The 19,291-nt window shown below is 40.0% G+C and overlaps 3 protein-coding genes across 5 annotated transcripts in view; 2 read left to right on the forward strand and 1 right to left on the reverse strand.

Annotated features, from left to right (window-relative positions):
* Nucleotides 1-3,408: 3,408 nt before the first annotated feature.
* On the forward strand, nt 3,409-4,915 carry LOC309687581 (odorant receptor 131-2-like). Its single transcript, XM_082502662.1, has one exon. The coding sequence runs from the start codon at nt 3,929-3,931 to the stop codon at nt 4,859-4,861; it is 933 nt and encodes a 310-aa protein (XP_082358788.1). The 5' UTR covers nt 3,409-3,928; the 3' UTR covers nt 4,862-4,915.
* Nucleotides 4,916-9,408: 4,493 nt separating this feature from the next.
* Nucleotides 9,409-13,211, forward strand: LOC309687026 (odorant receptor 131-2-like). Its single transcript, XM_082501693.1, has one exon. It carries the CDS (start codon nt 11,992-11,994, stop codon nt 12,922-12,924), a length of 933 nt encoding a protein of 310 aa, XP_082357819.1. The 5' UTR covers nt 9,409-11,991; the 3' UTR covers nt 12,925-13,211.
* Nucleotides 13,212-13,257: 46 nt separating this feature from the next.
* The window catches only part of LOC309687594 (uncharacterized protein), a 56,927-nt gene continuing 50,893 nt past the window's right edge, over nt 13,258-19,291 (reverse strand). For all 3 annotated transcript variants that reach the window (XM_082502680.1, XM_082502678.1, XM_082502677.1), the window contains one exon: nt 13,258-17,867. In XM_082502680.1, the coding sequence (XP_082358806.1) occupies nt 17,831-17,867 (37 nt within the window). In that variant the 3' untranslated portion in view covers nt 13,258-17,830. The remainder of the gene's footprint in view (nt 17,868-19,291) is intronic.

Below are 19,291 nucleotides of genomic sequence, written 5' to 3' on the forward strand. Positions count from 1 at the left end.
ATTTTATTTTCAACTTTCATTTATATATTTATCTTTATCTTATTCTTCCCAGTTAAATTTACCCTTCATTCTAATTTGTGTTGTACAGTTATTTCATTTTTAACCTTAATTTATATTTTATTCCTTCCTAGTTAAATTTACCCTTTTTAATTTTTCATATTTATTTCCTATCTTATTAATAGCCTTTTCCTTTTTTGTTCTCTTTAGGTCACGAGCAGTTGTCCAAGCATTTCACTACATATCGTACTGTGTATGACTGTGTACGTGACAAATAAAAATTTGAATTTGAATTTGTGCAGCACATAAGATCAACAGAACACAGTGTGCTTTGAGGTAGGAGCCATAAAGGGTGTAGTTTGTGGGTGTGATCACCTGTGTGTACACCTGTGAGCATGGACGCGCTTGTTTTTTGTTTTTTAAAAGGTTCCTTCATGTAATAATCTGCTACTCATAGATTTCCAGTGTTTGAAAGTGGTACTGATAAAGCTGGCTATTCCATTCACTCTGCTGGTCTTATACTTAAACTGATGTATAGTATCTGACCCTTTTATGCTTAAATTGATTTTAGTTTGGCAACAGTGTGGATTAGGAGCAGTTAAGTTGTTGTAAAAAAATAAATTTTAATTATTTACTTATTGTAAAACTTATTGTACTCATAATTGTAACTGCTTCGAACAAAAGACATTTAATTGTTACGGTAAAAAATGTACTGAAAATAAATTATTGCCATACATGTCCACTGTCCATTGCTTTATTTAACTCCGTGTAGCCTCAGTCTAATTCACTTAAAGTGACTTTACATTTCTGACTAACAGGCAATATTGAAATGTTACTTATATTGGATGTCTTCATATTCTCTCAATCTCAATCCTGGCAAAGCTGAACGTCTGGTGATTGACACTGTCAGCTTCTGTCAGGAGGTCAGTCATTACTGTGGCAGGTTCAACTAAGAACCAGCATTTAGCTTTCACCCAGTTCCACCAGTCCTGTTTATTAAAAATGAATCAATTCATTTCTTCAGTGTTGATTATTGTATCTCATTTTTCACATGCCTTTCTCTGTCCTCTTTAGCCTATCTACAACTGGTCCAAAGGGAAGCAGCCAGGCATTATTCTTACTTCCTATCACTAGGGTTCCATCAAAGTCAGAAAAATATTTTAATATTTTATTAATGACATATGAAGCTTTACATGGGCAGGCTCTTGTGTACATAGCAGACCTGCTCAGATCCGCAGCAGGCCTGTGCAGTCATCAGCTCAGGATCTGTTAACTGTTAAATTATGTTAAATCTGAGGGTGACCACACTTTTCAGGTATTAGCTCAAACCTTGAAAAAAAATGCACTTGTTCCTTTAGCCCATCTAGTTGGTTGAATCCGTGAAGAGGTCAACATGGAAAGGGCTCAGTACAGTGGTTCTTCATGGTTTCCAGCTGCTGTTGTGTCTTATCCAGCTATGGTATCCATTTATAGAGGCAGCCATCCTCCAGATTGATTTTATGTTATTTGCCAATGTGAAGTACTTTAATTACATAACTTTTACTCTTGCTCCAAGATGTGCGAGTCGTCTAATTTACGGCCTCAGGGATGAGATGTTTGTTAATGCACTGAAATACTATGCTCTCTGTGGCTTATAAGAAACATTCAACAGCTTGTTCATTCTGGTTAATATAATCTAATAGACATATTAAGACATTTATAGGGATGGTCGGAGTTGTACTGATAAAACTGGACATTCAGTTCACTTTTCTGGCCTTATATTAAACTGGTGCATAATAACTGACCTTTTTCTTCATTTGATTGAGCAACATTTGTGTGCAAATAAAACATATTGTACTTGGGTTTCTAACTTCTGTAAACAAACAAACAAAAAACCCATTTAGTTGTTACAATGAAAAAATGTCCGAAAAAATAATTCCTGCTGCTCATATAGAATTTGTGTCAGAATGATTAATAGTGCAATGTTCATTTCTGTTTGAAATGTTTTATCGAACTTTGTGTGACATCAGTCAAATGCCATGAAATTGGCTGTACATTTTCTGGCGAACAGGCAACAAAGCACTGATACTTTGGCACCAAATGGACTTGTATTCTGATTTGTTCCACTATATTCCTCATTTTGCCTTGTGGTGAACCATTTGTAGCATATCAGCTCAGCTATTTTAATAAAATGAAAATTCATGACCGAAACTTGTTTAACAAGTAAGCCGAATTTACTGTGGCATCTTCTACTCCTCTGCGTGGCCTATAAACAAAGTGCACGGGAGTTAGCACTTGTGCAATTTTCATCAAACATTTCTATCACAACTAAGGTAAAAGCATTTGGAAACAATGACTTCATAACCTTACAAACTGTTCAAGAATTTCCATCACAGCTAGTGTAAAGGCAATCTATTTTTTCTCAGTACATGCTGTGCAAGTAAAGCGTTATTGATATGTTATGAAAAAAGGACTCAGTTTTTGTGCACATGATTTGAATAAACATGAAGATGATAAATTTAGTTAGGAGCACCAGTTATTTCAGTGGACACCATACAGAGTGACCTAACTGCTGTTTTTAATTTTCAGTAAGTAGGCCAGTTTGAACCCATATTATCTGCAACCATATTGTTTACTCACTCCGTTTGCTGCCTTTGTTTGACTTTCTTTTTTGGGGTTTTTACAAAATGCAGGTCAGACATTATATCCTGTTTGAAAACAAGATTAATTTTCTGTATGCTAAAATTCACATATTTAGTCTTCCATTTTTTTTCTTGTTGAAGTGAATGTTATATTGTTAACAAAGATTTATGATGTCTCTGCAAAAAGCATCATAAAAGTGTGAGGGTAGTAAGCAAAGACAGATATCCACAGTGCCAAGTGGAGGTAAGATGAAAGTGCTATAAGCATACTTTACTGAACCTCAACAAAGATTCTTAAATGAGATACTGTCTTTGATTGAAGATTGGGCAAAAGAAACTTATGTGTTTGCTTTTTTTTTTTAAATTACTGAATGATTCACAGGTCAGTGTTAAGTAGGTCAGGTACAAGTGTTGGAATAAAAATGAGTGAAAAGGAATTGAGTATCCAAAGAAAAAAAATGAAAGTCCTTCAGAAAGCCCAGAGAACTGTTACTTACGACCAAACTAGCAGTACTTCTGATCTTATAAGTCGGGAATCATGCGAAATCTGAATCTTGTGACTGTATTTCATTGAAAAAAAAAAGGTCTGTGTAGCTCCACACAGCTCCAGTCAAGTACTGAACAGCCAGCAGCATTTTTTCAGCATTTTTTTTTTCTTTCAAAGAACTGATTGCCGTTATCTGGGACATTTGGGACAGGCACAAGAAATGCTTTATATATTTATAGTGGCAGTGCTGCTTTCTTTTATTAGTTTAGACTATGATAGCTGTGGGGTATTGTGATTTCAAACAATAAATTGTTTCTAAGGAGACAGGTAAGAGTTGATGGACAAATCTAGAGACCAATTACATGCAGTAGTTGTGTATACTTGAATCGATCTATTGTACAAAATGTTTCCCAAATGCATTTCCTTTGGTGACATCTTCCTGTCGTGACATTCCCTCTTGTGTTATAGTTTCAGCTATAAAAATCAGATTATGACAGCACACACCTCAGACATGTTCTATTTACCGCAGGGATGCATTGGTAAAATGACTCTCTGATGTCTTGTGACTTGTTATCTTTAGGTATTATAGATATATGTCATGTCATATCAACATGCACTGTTAATGTTTAACTCAATATATATTCCACTTACTTTTACTGTGAGGCTGTTAAATTTGAATTTATTTTAACTTTGGATAAGATACTTTGTGTGAGATTTTATTTTAGAATTTAGAAACCAGACATGCATTCATATATGTAGATAAGTTCTTAAGATCTCCCCATATATGAAGATTTAAAACTATTTGCCTAAAACTAATAAATACATGGCAACAAATAACTCAGTAATTGGTGGTCAGCTGGCAATAAACAACATCAATAATCGGGTCATCATAGTCCAGGTATTAATCTCTGTGTTTCTTTGCATCAACTTTTTGCTAATCACAACATTTTTTATGAAGGATATTTTTTACACAACTATGCGTTACATCTTATTTGCCATTGCACTGTCGTCTGATTCGCTTTTTTTGTTAATGACCAATGTCTTGCTCATTTTGAATTATTTTAGTTTCACCATACAAGTGTGGTTGTGTGTTATTATATATATTGTTTTGTCTGTGTACACATTTGTCACACCAGTTACTCTGACAGCAATGACCCTGGAGCGTTACGTGGCCATTTGCGTTCCCCTCCGTCATGCAGAACTGTGCCGAACACAGAGAGCTCTGCACTTCATCCTGATCATTCATGGTCTGAGCTCTGTTCCCTGCATTGTTATTCTTTCTATTTTCTTTGCTTCAGCAATCACCAGCTTCTATACCCAGAGCAGAATTTGTGCTGTTGAAATGTTCATTTTTCACAGATGGCAGGATCATCTTAGGTCAGCTATAAGTCAGCTTTATTTCTTGATTATGTCCATCACTATTGTTTTCTCATATGTGCAAATAATGAAAGTGGCCAAAGCTGCATCAGGAGAGAATAAGAAGTCGACATGGAAGGGGCTGAGTACAGTGGTTCTTCATGGTTTCCAGCTGCTGCTGTGTCTTTTTCAGCTCTGGTGTCCATTTATAGAGGCTGCTGTCCTGCAGATTGATTTTATGTTATTTATCAATGTGAGGTACTTTAATTACATAACCTTTATTCTTGCTCCAAGATGTTTGAGTCCTCTAATTTATGGCCTCAGGGATGAGATGTTTGTTAATGCACTGAAATACTACGCTCTCTGTGGCTTATATAAGAAACATTCAACAGCTTTTTGATTTATTATGTTCTAATGTATTCCAATAGAAATACTCATAGATTTCCTTTTTTTTTTTTTTTTTTTTTTTTTTGCCTGTCCCGTTTGGCTCTTTTGCCATCAGAATTGTTGTCTAAAGGCAAAGAAAGATGCCCAACGGATTTACTTTACCAAATTGACCATCCCAGCCTTGCCGTAATGGTCCATTTGATTCACCTTTTATTGTTTATTTTATTTTCACTTACTGAATACGGGACAGACTTGACTGGGGGAAAGAAGGGGAGAAAGAAAGAGGGAAAGAGAAACAGCTGAGAAGAGGGACGGGGGAGAAGGGCAAAAGACAAAAACCAACAGAACGGGCAGAGAAAAAAAAATGCATATATCAATCACCTGGATCACCTGCTGAGAAAGAAAAAAGAAAGCAAGCAGAAGAGAACAAGAGTAATAGAATAAACAACATCACAATGATATATGGGAATATGACAGTAAATACTAAATGTTAAACCAAATAATACTTGTACAGCTGCTGTTATTGTGTATATATTTATTTATATTTAGATTTCTTCATACATTCTTATATAGTTCTATATTGTGTATTGTGTATTTTGTTGTACAGTTATTTTATTTTCAACTTTAATTTATATATTTATCTTTATCTTATTCTTCCCAGTTAAATTTACCCTTCATTCTAATTTGTGTTGTACAGTTATTTCATTTTTAACCTTAATTTATATTTTATTCCTTCCTAGTTAAATTTACCCTTTTTAATTTTTCATATTTATTTCCTATCTTATTCATAGCCTTTTCCTTTTTTGTTCTCTTTAGGTCACGAGCAGTTGTCCAAGCATTTCACTACATAGGCCTCACAGGCCGTATTATTTACCCAGGGAATTCTCTCACGTCATCTTGGTGGCTGTTTATGTTCCCCCCTCTGCTAACCCCACAGCTGCATGTGACACTATCCACTCTGCCATAGCTCGGCTACAGACTCAGCACCCGAGTGCCTTTATTGTGATCTCGGGTGACTTCAACCATGTATCACTGGACAATACACTACCAACATTCAAACAATATGTGGACTGTCCCACCAGCGGAGAGAAAACTTTAGACTTACTGTATGCTAACGTCAAGGATGCATACAGCTCCTCCTCCCTCCCCCCACTTGGTAGGTCAGATCATAACCTGATTCACCTCACCCCCCGCTATGTGCCAATTGTGAGGAGGGAACCTGTGACCACCAGGACTGTTAGGAGGTGGTCAGAGGAGGCAATAGCGGAACTACAGGGCTGTTTCGAGGTGACCGACTGGGAAACACTCTGTGAGCCTCACGCCGAGGACATCAATGGGCTTACTGAGTGTATCACAGACTACATAACTTTCTGCACCGACTCCATTGTTCCAGCTCAGACTGTTCATTGTTACCCAAATAACAAGCCGTGGGTGACTAAGGACATCAAAGCCCTCCTCAACAACAAGAAGAGGGCTTTCAGAGGGGGCAACAAAGAGGAGGTGAGGAAGGTCCAGGTGTTACTAAAGGACAAGATCAGAGAGGCTAAGGACAATTACAGGAGGAAGCTGGAGTGGAAACTCCAGCAGAACAGCATGAGAGAGGTGTGGAGGGGCATGAAGACCATCACTGGATTCAGGCCAACCAACAGCAGGGGAGCTGAGGGAGGTGAGAATAGAGCCGACGAGTTGAATCTGTTTTTCAATAGATTCGACACCACAGTGTCTGCTCCTACCCCCACAACCTCACCTGCAGTCAGCCTGGAATCCAGAGCCACACCACTGTGCCAGCCTCTCTCTTCACATGTTGCCTCCTGTGAGATTCCTGACACCCCTCCCCCACCCATCACCTTCACTCAATACCAGGTTGAGATGCAAATGAGGAGACTTCACTCAGGCAAGTCTGCTGGACCAGACGGAGTGAGTCCCCTTGTCCTCAAGGCCTGTGCCCCCCAGCTGTGTGGAGTCTTTCATAAACTGTTTATGCTGAGTCTGAGTCTGCAGAGGGTCCCGGTGATGTGGAAGACATCATGCCTCGTCCCTGTACCAAAGACGCCTCGTCCCAGTGGCCCCCAGGATTACAGGCCCGTGGCACTGACCTCCCACATCATGAAGACCCTGGAAAGGCTCATCCTGGACCAGCTGCGACCCATAGTAAGACCACATCTGGATCCCCTTCAGTTCGCTTATCAGCCTCGTCTCGGAACAGAGGACGCCATCATCTACCTGCTCAATCGTGTCTACACCCATCTGGACCAGCCGGCGAGCACTGTGAGGGTCATGTTTTTTGACTTTTCCAGTGCTTTCAACACCATCAGGCCGACCCTCCTGGGTGATAAGTTAGCAGCGATGCAGGTGGATGCTTCTCTGGTGTCCTGGATTGTTGATTACCTGACAGGAAGACCACAATATGTACGTCTCCCACAGTGTGTGTCTGACAAGGTGATTAGCAACACAGGGGCACCACAGGGGACTGTCCTCTCCCCCTTCCTCTTCACCCTCTACACCACAGACTTCAGCCACTGCACAGAGACCTGCCATCTTCAGAAGTTTTCTGATGACTCTGCGGTGGTTGGATGCATCAGCAGGGATGATGAGACAGAGTACCGGGCTGTGGTCGACTCCTTTGTCACGTGGTGTGAGCAGAATCATCTGCAGCTCAACGTGGCAAAGACCAAGGAACTGATCGTGGACTTCAGGAAGACCAGGAAACACTTGACCCCTGTTTCAATCCAGGGGGTCAGTGTTGACATTGTGGAGGACTATAAATACCTTGGAGTACACATTGACAATAAACTGGACTGGGCTAAAAACACCACAGCACTTTACAGGAAGGGCCAGAGTCGTCTCTATTTTTTGAGGCGACTGAGGTCCTTCAACATCTGCCAGAAAATGCTGAGGATTTTCTATGAGTCTGTGGTGGCCAGTGCGATCCTCTATGCTGTTGCATGCTGGGGGAGCAGGCTGAGGGTCGCAGATGCCAACAGACTTAATAAACTGATCCGTAAGGCCAGCAATGTTGTGGGGATGGAGCTGGACTCCCTCAAGGTGGTGTCGGAGAGGCGGATGCTGTCCAAGATAAAGACAATGTTGGATAACACCTCCCACCCACTCCATGACATGTTGGTCAGTCACAGGAGCTCGTTCAGTGAGAGACTGAGATTACCGAAAAGCACCACTGAACGACACAGGAAATCATTCCTGCCTGTGGCCATCTCCCTGTACAACGCATCCACTTAACACACTGTTTGCTGCTACAACTACACGTTTCTTTTCCAAATATTTATTTATAAGTGACTTATGTATGTATGTATGTATATATATGTATATATTGTACTATTCTTAGTTAGCGTATTGTCTGTCTTGTCTTAATGTTGGTTTAAAATGGAGCACTGTAACAAAAAATAATTTCCCCCAGGGATCAATAAAGTATTCTGATTCTGATTCTGATTCTGATATCGTACTGTGTATGACTGTGTACGTGACAAATAAAAATTTGAATTTGAATTTGTGCAGCACATAAGATCAACAGAACACAGTGTGCTTTGAGGTAGGAGCCATAAAGGGTGTAGTTTGTGGGTGTGATCACCTGTGTGTACACCTGTGAGCATGGACGCGCTTGTTTTTTGTTTTTTAAAAGGTTCCTTCATGTAATAATCTGCTACTCATAGATTTCCAGTGTTTGAAAGTGGTACTGATAAAGCTGGCTATTCCATTCACTCTGCTGGTCTTATACTTAAACTGATGTATAGTATCTGACCCTTTTATGCTTAAATTGATTTTAGTTTGGCAACAGTGTGGATTAGGAGCAGTTAAGTTGTTGTAAAAAAATAAATTTTAATTATTTACTTATTGTAAAACTTATTGTACTCATAATTGTAACTGCTTCGAACAAAAGACATTTAATTGTTACGGTAAAAAATGTACTGAAAATAAATTATTGCCATACATGTCCACTGTCCATTGCTTTATTTAACTCCGTGTAGCCTCAGTCTAATTCACTTAAAGTGACTTTACATTTCTGACTAACAGGCAATATTGAAATGTTACTTATATTGGATGTCTTCATATTCTCTCAATCTCAATCCTGGCAAAGCTGAACGTCTTGTGATTGACACTGTCAGCTTCTGTCAGGAGGTCAGTCATTACTGTGGCAGGTTCAACTAAGAACCAGCATTTAGCTTTCACCCAGTTCCACCAGTCCTGTTTATTAAAAATGAATCAATTCATTTCTTCAGTGTTGATTATTGTATCTCATTTTTCACATGCCTTTCTCTGTCCTCTTTAGCCTATCTACAACTGGTCCAAAGGGAAGCAGCCAGGCATTATTCTTACTTCCTATCACTAGGGTTCCATCAAAGTCAGAAAAATATTTTAATATTTTATTAATGACATATGAAGCTTTACATGGGCAGGCTCTTGTGTACATAGCAGACCTGCTCAGATCCGCAGCAGGCCTGTGCAGTCATCAGCTCAGGATCTGTTAACTGTTAAATTATGTTAAATCTGAGGGTGACCACACTTTTCAGGTATTAGCTCACACCTTGAAAAAAAATGCACTTGTTCCTTTAGCCCATCTAGTTGGTTGAATCCGTGAAGAGGTCAACATGGAAAGGGCTCAGTACAGTGGTTCTTCATGGTTTCCAGCTGCTGTTGTGTCTTATCCAGCTATGGTATCCATTTATAGAGGCAGCCATCCTCCAGATTGATTTTATGTTATTTGCCAATGTGAAGTACTTTAATTACATAACTTTTACTCTTGCTCCAAGATGTGCGAGTCGTCTAATTTACGGCCTCAGGGATGAGATGTTTGTTAATGCACTGAAATACTATGCTCTCTGTGGCTTATAAGAAACATTCAACAGCTTGTTCATTCTGGTTAATATATTCTAATAGACATATTAAGACATTTATAGGGATGGTCGGAGTTGTACTGATAAAACTGGACATTCAGTTCACTTTTCTGGCCTTATATTAAACTGGTGCATAATAACTGACCTTTTTCTTCATTTGATTGAGCAACATTTGTGTGCAAATAAAACATATTGTACTTGGGTTTCTAACTTCTGTAAACAAACAAACAAAAAACCCATTTAGTTGTTACAATGAAAAAATGTCCGAAAAAATAATTCCTGCTGCTCATATAGAATTTGTGTCAGAATGATTAATAGTGCAATGTTCATTTCTGTTTGAAATGTTTTATCGAACTTTGTGTGACATCAGTCAAATGCCATGAAATTGGCTGTACATTTTCTGGCGAACAGGCAACAAAGCACTGATACTTTGGCACCAAATGGACTTGTATTCTGATTTGTTCCACTATATTCCTCATTTTGCCTTGTGGTGAACCATTTGTAGCATATCAGCTCAGCTATTTTAATAAAATGAAAATTCATGACCGAAACTTGTTTAACAAGTAAGCCGAATTTACTGTGGCATCTTCTACTCCTCTGCGTGGCCTATAAACAAAGTGCACGGGAGTTAGCACTTGTGCAATTTTCATCAAACATTTCTATCACAACTAAGGTAAAAGCATTTGGAAACAATGACTTCATAACCTTACAAACTGTTCAAGAATTTCCATCACAGCTAGTGTAAAGGCAATCTATTTTTTCTCAGTACATGCTGTGCAAGTAAAGCGTTATTGATATGTTATGAAAAAAGGACTCAGTTTTTGTGCACATGATTTGAATAAACAACAAGATGATAAATTTAGTTAGGAGCACCAGTTATTTCAGTGGACACCATACAGAGTGACCTAACTGCTGTTTTTAATTTTCAGTAAGTAGGCCAGTTTGAACCCATATTATCTGCAACCATATTGTTTACTCACTCCGTTTGCTGCCTTTGTTTGACTTTCTTTTTTGGGGTTTTTACAAAATGCAGGTCAGACATTATATCCTGTTTGAAAACAAGATTAATTTTCTGTATGCTAAAATTCACATATTTAGTCTTCCATTTTTTTTCTTGTTGAAGTGAATGTTATATTGTTAACAAAGATTTATGATGTCTCTGCAAAAAGCATCATAAAAGTGTGAGGGTAGTAAGCAAAGACAGATATCCACAGTGCCAAGTGGAGGTAAGATGAAAGTGCTATAAGCATACTTTACTGAACCTCAACAAAGATTCTTAAATGAGATACTGTCTTTGATTGAAGATTGGGCAAAAGAAACTTACGTGTTTGCTTTTTTTTTTTAAATTACTGAATGATTCACAGGTCAGTGTTAAGTAGGTCAGGTACAAGTGTTGGAATAAAAATGAGTGAAAAGGAATTGAGTATCCAAAGAAAAAAATGAAAGTCCTTCAGAAAGCCCAGAGAACTGTTACTTACGACCAAACTAGCAGTACTTCTGATCTTATAAGTCGGGAATCATGCGAAATCTGAATCTTGTGACTGTATTTCATTGAAAAAAAAAAAAGGTCTGTGTAGCTCCACACAGCTCCAGTCAAGTACTGAACAGCCAGCAGCATTTTTTCAGCATTTTTTTTTTCTTTCAAAGAACTGATTGCCGTTATCTGGGACATTTGGGACAGGCACAAGAAATGCTTTATATATTTATAGTGGCAGTGCTGCTTTCTTTTATTAGTTTAGACTATGATAGCTGTGGGGTATTGTGATTTCAAACAATAAATTGTTTCTAAGGAGACAGGTAAGAGTTGATGGACAAATCTAGAGACCAATTACATGCAGTAGTTGTGTATACTTGAATCGATCTATTGTACAAAATGTTTCCCAAATGCATTTCCTTTGGTGACATCTTCCTGTCGTGACATTCCCTCTTGTGTTATAGTTTCAGCTATAAAAATCAGATTATGACAGCACACACCTCAGACATGTTCTATTTACCGCAGGGATGCATTGGTAAAATGACTCTCTGATGTCTTGTGACTTGTTATCTTTAGGTATTATAGATATATGTCATGTCATATCAACATGCACTGTTAATGTTTAACTCAATATATATTCCACTTATTTTTACTGTGAGGCTGTTAAATTTGAATTTATTTTAACTTTGGATAAGATACTTTGTGTGAGATTTTATTTTAGAATTTAGAAACCAGACATGCATTCATATATGTAGATAAGTTCTTAAGAGCTCCCCATATATGAAGATTTAAAACTATTTGCCTAAAACTAATAAATACATGGCAACAAATAACTCAGTAATTGGTGGTCAGTTGGCAATAAACAACATCAATAATCAGGTCATCATAGTCCAGTTACTTATCTCGATGTTTCTTTGCATCAACCTTTTGCTAATCACAACATTTTTTATGAAGGATATTTTTTACACAACTATGCGTTACATCTTATTTGCCATTGCACTGTTGTCTGATTCACTTTTTTTGCTAATAACTAATGTCTTGCTCATTTTGAGTTATTTTAGTTTCACCATACAAGTGTGGTTGTGTGTTATTATATATATTGTTTTGTCTGTGTACACATTTGTCACACCAGTTACTCTGACAGCAATGACCCTGGAGCGTTACGTGGCCATTTGCGTTCCCCTCCGTCATGCAGAACTGTGCCGAACACAGAGAGCTCTGCACTTCATCCTGATCATTCATGGTCTGAGCTCTGTTCCCTGCATTGTTATTCTTTCTATTTTCTTTGCTTCAGCAATCACCAGCTTCTATACCCAGAGCAGAATTTGTGCTGTTGAAATGTTCATTTTTCACAGATGGCAGGGACATCTTAGGTCAGCTATAAGTCAGCTGTTTTTCCTGATTATGTCCATCACTATTGTTTTCTCATATGTGCAAATAATGAAAGTGGCCAAAGCTGCATCAGGAGAGAATAAGAAGTCGACATGGAAGGGGCTGAGTACAGTGGTTCTTCATGGTTTCCAGCTGCTGCTGTGTCTTATTCAACTCTGGTGTCCATTTATAGAGGCTGCTGTCCTGCAGATTGATTTTATGTTATTTATCAATGTGAGGTACTTTAATTACATAACCTTTATTCTTGCTCCAAGATGTTTGAGTCCTCTAATTTATGGCCTCAGGGATGAGATGTTTGTTAATGCACTGAAATACTACGCTCTCTGTGGCTTATATAAGAAACATTCAACAGCTTTTTGATTTATTATGTTCTAATGATCCACAGATTTCCAGGGATGGTCAGAGTTTTACTGATAAAAACAGACATTCTGTTCACTCTGCTGGTCTTATATTAAACTGATGCATAATATGACCCTTTTCACCTTTCTATTGTTCTTATTTAAAAAAATTTCGATAACAGGCAGCTTGCTTTGTGTTATTGTAGTCTTTTGTGGTGATTTTGCACTATATAAATACAACTGGACTGAATTGAAAATGCAGCTCAGATAATAACATTTGTTTGTAAACAAAACATGTTGTACTTGTGATTGTAGCTTCTTTAAACAATAAAAAAATATTTAGAATATAATAGAATCAACCTTTATTATCTCACGAATGAGAAATTTGGGTGTTACACAGATCTAAAGGGAATATAAAATGTAGAAGGAAGACACAATGCGGTCCTATATACATAAGCAACTGAAGTTCATATATGCACGTAACAATGCACAGAAATATGTATACAAATTGTACAGAGATAAAAAAAAAAAAAAGTTCAACTGTGTTATAGAGTCTGACAGCTGCTGGTAAGAATGACCTGCAGTAGCACTCCTTCCTACACTGTGGGTGTAAAAGTCTACTGCTGAACGAGCTGCTCAGTGCTCATACAGGTTCATGCAGGGGATGGGAGGTATTGTCCATGATGGATCTTAGCTTAGACAACATCCTCTCCTCCCCAACCTGCTCGATGGACTTCAGCGGACAGTCCAGGACAGAGCTGGCCCTCTTGACCAGTTTGTTAAGTTTCCCCCTGTCCCTCTCTGCCATTCCACCACTCCAGCAGACCACAGCATAAAAAATAGCAGATGCCACCACAGTGTCATAAAACTTCCTTAGCAGAGTCCTGTTCACCCCAAAAGATCTCAGCCGCCATCGCAGGTGGAGATGACTTAGACCAGGGGTCAGCAACCTTTAAAACCCAAAGAGCCATTTGGACCTGGTTTCCATGCAAAACAAAACACTGGGAGCCGCAAATACTTTTTGACATCTAAAATGAAGATAACACTGTATATATTAGTTTTTTACCTTTATGCTTTGCGTGAACAACTAAGATGTGTTGCTTATGAAATCCATGAAGTGCTACAGAGAAAGTTACATTTTATTTATGTAATTAACACATTTTGAACTCGTAAAGAAATATAACAAAAGGAAAGACACCCAGCTGAACTAAAATGATCCATGTAGCAAACAAAAACTGTTGTGAGCCTTATATCGCCATTGGGCTTTTGGAGCCTTGACCTGGCTTTTAAAAAATAATTGGAAAAAAAGCACTATGCTGCTAAAAAAAAAATCAAAAATAGATATTTGCAAAATTCTGCCGAAATATGTATTTTGCCAGGTTAAGGTGTGTGGAGGGGCGTTGTCTGCAGTGCCACTGCAGGGGAGGTGGACGCACTTTAGCGGCACCCGCAATCACGCCTCGCCACCTTAACGTCTTTGCTATCTATGCTGTTGTTGGTGTATGCCAGGCTGTGAGCTGAAAAGCTTCAGCCGGCTGTATGAGTCAGCAACCGTGTGTGAAAACCGGTCAATAAAGAGATGCTGAAAAGCATGTTCATGCAAACATCGTCGGGTCTGCCGTGGTATGTTTACAATGGGACTTCTGCTCTTGAACCTCTGCGCATATCCCATATTAAGCGCACAGTGTCTGCAAATCAGGGCTGTACGAAGTCACTTTCATCTTTACCCAGGACTGTAAGCTGTCATCTGTGATGCGTGAGCGGTGTTTGTTTTTAACATAGTTCACGGTGGAGAACAGCTGCTGGCATAATGTGGATCCGAAGATCCATAATTGGCCTACCTGGGGTTGAAAGTCTCGATAAATGTATGGAGTTTCAGCGAGTATACCGGCTTCCGCGAATGTGACGCTTATTGTGAGCGATGAAAAAATAATAAAATAGAATTAAATTTTTATATTTCAATATCACAATAATCTTACAATTTAGAACTAAAAGTAAAAAAAAAATAACTAACATAAATAAAATACACTAAATACTTCTAATTAATTTTCCCAAACCACGCGGAGCCGCACTATAAGGACTAAAGGTTGCCGACCCCTGACTTAGATCCTTTTTGTAGATAGAGTGCATTTTTGTTTGTGGACCAGTCCAGTTTGTTACCAAGGTGAACACCCAGGTATTTGTACTCCCCTACTGTTTCAGTGTCCAAACCCTGGATGTTCACTGGTGTAATAGGGGGTGGCTTCTTGCTGAAATCAATCACCAGCTCCGTCCTGCTGGCATTGATGCGAAGATGGTTCTGTTCGCACTAGCTAAAAAAGTAATTCATGACCCCCCTGTATTCCACTTCGTTTCCCACTGACACCTGACTCACAATGGCGGTGTTGTCTGAGAACTTCTGGAGATGGCAAGTGTCCATGTTATAAGGATAAAAGGGTGAAGAGGAAAGGTGCAAGTACTGTTCCTTGTGAGACCTCCATGCTACAGACTACCACCTCAGACACACAGTCCCTCAGCCTCACATACTGGGGTCAACTGGTAAGTAATCAACAATCGGGGGCGACCGTGGCTCAGGGGATTGGGAAGCTCATCTGTAACCGGAAGGTTGCTGGTTAGATCCTCCTGCTCTCTCTGCCCTGGTCGTTGTGTCCTTGGGCAAGACACTTTACCCTACCTCCTACTGGTGCTAGCCAGAGGGGCCAGTGGCGCGATATAGCAGCCTCGCATCTGTCAGTCTGCCCCAGGGCAGCTGTGGCTACAACTGTAGCTTGCCTCCACCAGTGTGTGAATGTGAAAATGAATGAATAATGGAATTGTAAAGCACTTTGGGTGCCTAGAAAAGCGCTATATAAATGCATTCCATTATTATTGTTGTTATTATTATTATTATTATTATTATTATTATCCATGAGGGCAGCTGATGGTCCATTCCCGCTCCCTGCAGCTTCCCCCTTAGAACTGAGGGTTGGATGGTGTTGAAGGCACCGGAGAAATAAAAAAACCCCCATCATTCTCACAGTACACCTGGGACTCTCCAGATGAGAGAAGCAGCAGGTAGATGACAGCATCATGCACTCCGATGTTCGGCTGGTAGGCAAACTACAGTGGGTCTAGGTCTCTTCCAACTAGTGGGCGAAGGTGGTGAAGTATGATCCTCTCAATGGCCTTCATTAGGTGTGAAGTCAGTGCAAAAGGTCTGAAGCGGTTCAGCTCCTTGGGGTGCATTGTCTTTGGCACTGGCACCACGCAGGAGGTCTTCCACAGAATGGGGACTCTCTCCAGACTGAGACTCAGGTTAAAGATGTATGTAATAACCTCACAAAGTTGATCTGCACAGTCCCTCAGAGGTCTGGAGCTGAATTCATCCAGACCCCTGGCCTTCCTAGATTACATCTCCCTCAACTGACTCCGCACCTGGTCAGATGTGATGGAGAGGCTGTAGTATAGGGTGTGGGTGGGTGGCTCCTGGTGACTGGCATGGGCAGAGGAGGCAGTAGTGGTTGAAGGTTTTGACATCAATTTTGTTTGATTTGGGTGATGTGGGGGAGCTGGTTGACCTTTTGACCTTTACATTTTCATTGATATCTTTAAGACAGAAGCAGCACAAACGACAATCTTTGCAGCACAACCCAAACATAGCACAGTTGACTGACATCAATTTTGTTTGATTCCATCAATGCGGGGGGGCTGGTTGACCTCTGATGACCTCTAGAAATATTTATTAATATCTTTAAAATGAAAGCGGCACAAACGAAAATTTTTGCAGCACAAACATAGCACAAATGTTTGATACCACTTTTGTTAGATTTGAAGAAGGTGGGGGAGGGGGCGGGGGGGCAACTTCACTAACATTGGTTAAATCTATTAGCCCAAACCTGACTATCCAGGTCCTCAGGCTCTGGACCCCCTCTGCTCACTGTGATGGTGTTCAGTCCTCTCCACACACCTCTGGTGTTGCTCTGCTGGAGATGCTCCTCCTGTAGCTGTCCTTTCCCCTCCTTATCTCTCTCGTTAGCTCCTCTGGACTCTCCTCATTTCCTCTCTGTCTCCAGATCTGAAACCCCTCCTTTTCTGCTCCAGCAGAAAAGTGGGCTGCATATTACCTCCCAGTCTGTAGTTTGGAAGCAGTCTTTCAGTGCCATGCTCACCGCTTTACCTCTGAAGAGGTGGGGGGTTATTTACACACCAGCTTATGTATGAGGGAACCAGATCGACCAGGTTATGGTCTGAGCGACCTAGTGGGGAGAGGGGTGATGATCTATATGGACCCTTGGTATTTGCATATTTGCATACAGTAAGTCTGGTGTTTTGTTTTCTCTGGTAAAACAACCCACATACTGGGTGAAAGTAGGAAGAGTTGAGGACAAGGAAACATGATTAAAATCCCCAAGGATGAAAAGGAAAGCTTGGGGGTGTGATGTCTCCAGCTGGGACACTACTGTGTGAATTGTCTCGCATGCTACTGCCGCATCTGCCGCTTGCAGAATGTAAACAGTTATTGCGATGACTTGCGAGAATTCCCGCAGCAGGTAATACGGTCGGATGCTAACCGTTAACAGCGCCACAGCTCGTGTATAGCACTACTCCATAACACTGATGTACCCCAATTTACACCATCTCTCGTTCACATACATCACAATCTTTTACTTACTGTTTTACTTTTTTTCTGACTAACAGACAACACTGCACTCATACTTTGGAATCCAAATGGGCTAATATTTTGATAAGTATTTGCTGAATGACATTCCTCATTCTGCCTTTTGGTAACTTTCTATATCTCAAAAAATCTAGAAAGACTATGTGTGAAACAGCTAACTGCTTATCTGGAGAGGAACTGTGCAAGCGGATGGGGCTCCAGGGAATCCAGGGAAACAGGGTAGGTCAGCCACACACTGTGATCTGCTGGTCCCTCACAAACTCACTCACGTTCACTTCCAGGGAAGAAGAGGGATGGATCCAGGAGGTCTATTCGCAAAGAGAACCACAGGTTAGACTGAAGACAACACTGATGGAAGAAAAGAGCTTAGTTGGAGCCAGGACTACACTGATGAGAGTAGTACAACAATCCAGCGATGAGTAGCACCTAGGGCTGCACGATTAATCGTTAGAAAATCACGATCTCGATTCATACTTATGTGAAATCTCATTTCCAAATGACAACGATTAAAAAAAAAAAAAAAAAAAAAAAAAAGACGACGACGATTGTACTGCATTTTGATCCGGGACGTAATCTACATGAAAACAAGCGCTCACTCTTCCTGCTCAACAAATGACAAGGGCGGAGCCTTGTACCACGTAATACAGAAGCTGGCTGCTAAAATTGGCAGGGAAAAAACAAAGGAGAGCACGTCAGGGATGACGAGAAAGTGACAGGAGGAAATCCGTCCCGGTCAACCACCCAAACATCAATAACGGGAACCTTATACAGCGCTTCCCTATACCCGTCTAACTCCCGCAGGCACAAAGAAATTACGGAGGCTATTACTTATCACCTGACCAAAGATATGGCTCCCATCAACACTGTGCAAAACGAGGGATTTAGGAAAATGATCAACACCCTCAACAAACGCTACACAGTGCCGTCCCGCAACTATTTTTCTATTGTTGCACTACCTGCTCTATACATGCAGTGTCGAGCAACGGTGGAGACGGAATTTCAAGCAGTACAACATTTTGCGGCAACAACAAAACGTGAGACATTTGTTGTTTTTATGTTTATTTATTGTTTTTATGTTCAGTCTCAACTGTTACGAAGTTGATGTGCAGTTAATAAGTGCAATAAATATTTATATTGGAAAAGAAAATCGTGAGAGAATCGTGATCTCAATTCTAAGCCAAAAAATCGTGATTCTCATTTTATGCAAAATCGTGCAGCCCTAGTAGCACCAAGTCATTGCAGGAACAGGGAGATAATAAGCAGCAGTGGAGTAGATCAGCTGGAGATTAACCCCTGGGCCCAGTCCGTGAGTCATTTAGTACCGCGCTGCGAGAGTTGAGGCTCAGGTGTGAAATGTAAGGTTTTCAGAGGTTTAATCAGTTTTTAGCATTATTTTTTATTAATTGTTTTTATCGTTGACTTTGTTTCCCTGGGTGTGTGTTATGAATAAATCTTTTTATGGTACCGGTACTGATTTTATTTGGTTTTATTTATCAGCAACACCTTAAAGGTCAGTCCCTGATAATATTGTCAGATATAAACCGGTCTGTAATGCGAAAAAAGGTTGGGTACCGCTGGAGTCGATGACTCGCACATGTGTTGGGCCAAGGCAGGAACCCATAACAAGTTCCACCCAGGCAGAGAGGGGTGGGAGAGCGAGAGAGAGAGAACAACAACAAAAACAATAGTCCAGCTGATGAACCCTGGGAAGGCATGCCTGACCATGACAGTA

The sequence above is a fragment of the Aulonocara stuartgranti genome (assembly GCF_965226115.1).
Source record: "Aulonocara stuartgranti genome assembly, chromosome: 14".
Taxonomy (NCBI): domain Eukaryota; kingdom Metazoa; phylum Chordata; class Actinopteri; order Cichliformes; family Cichlidae; genus Aulonocara; species Aulonocara stuartgranti.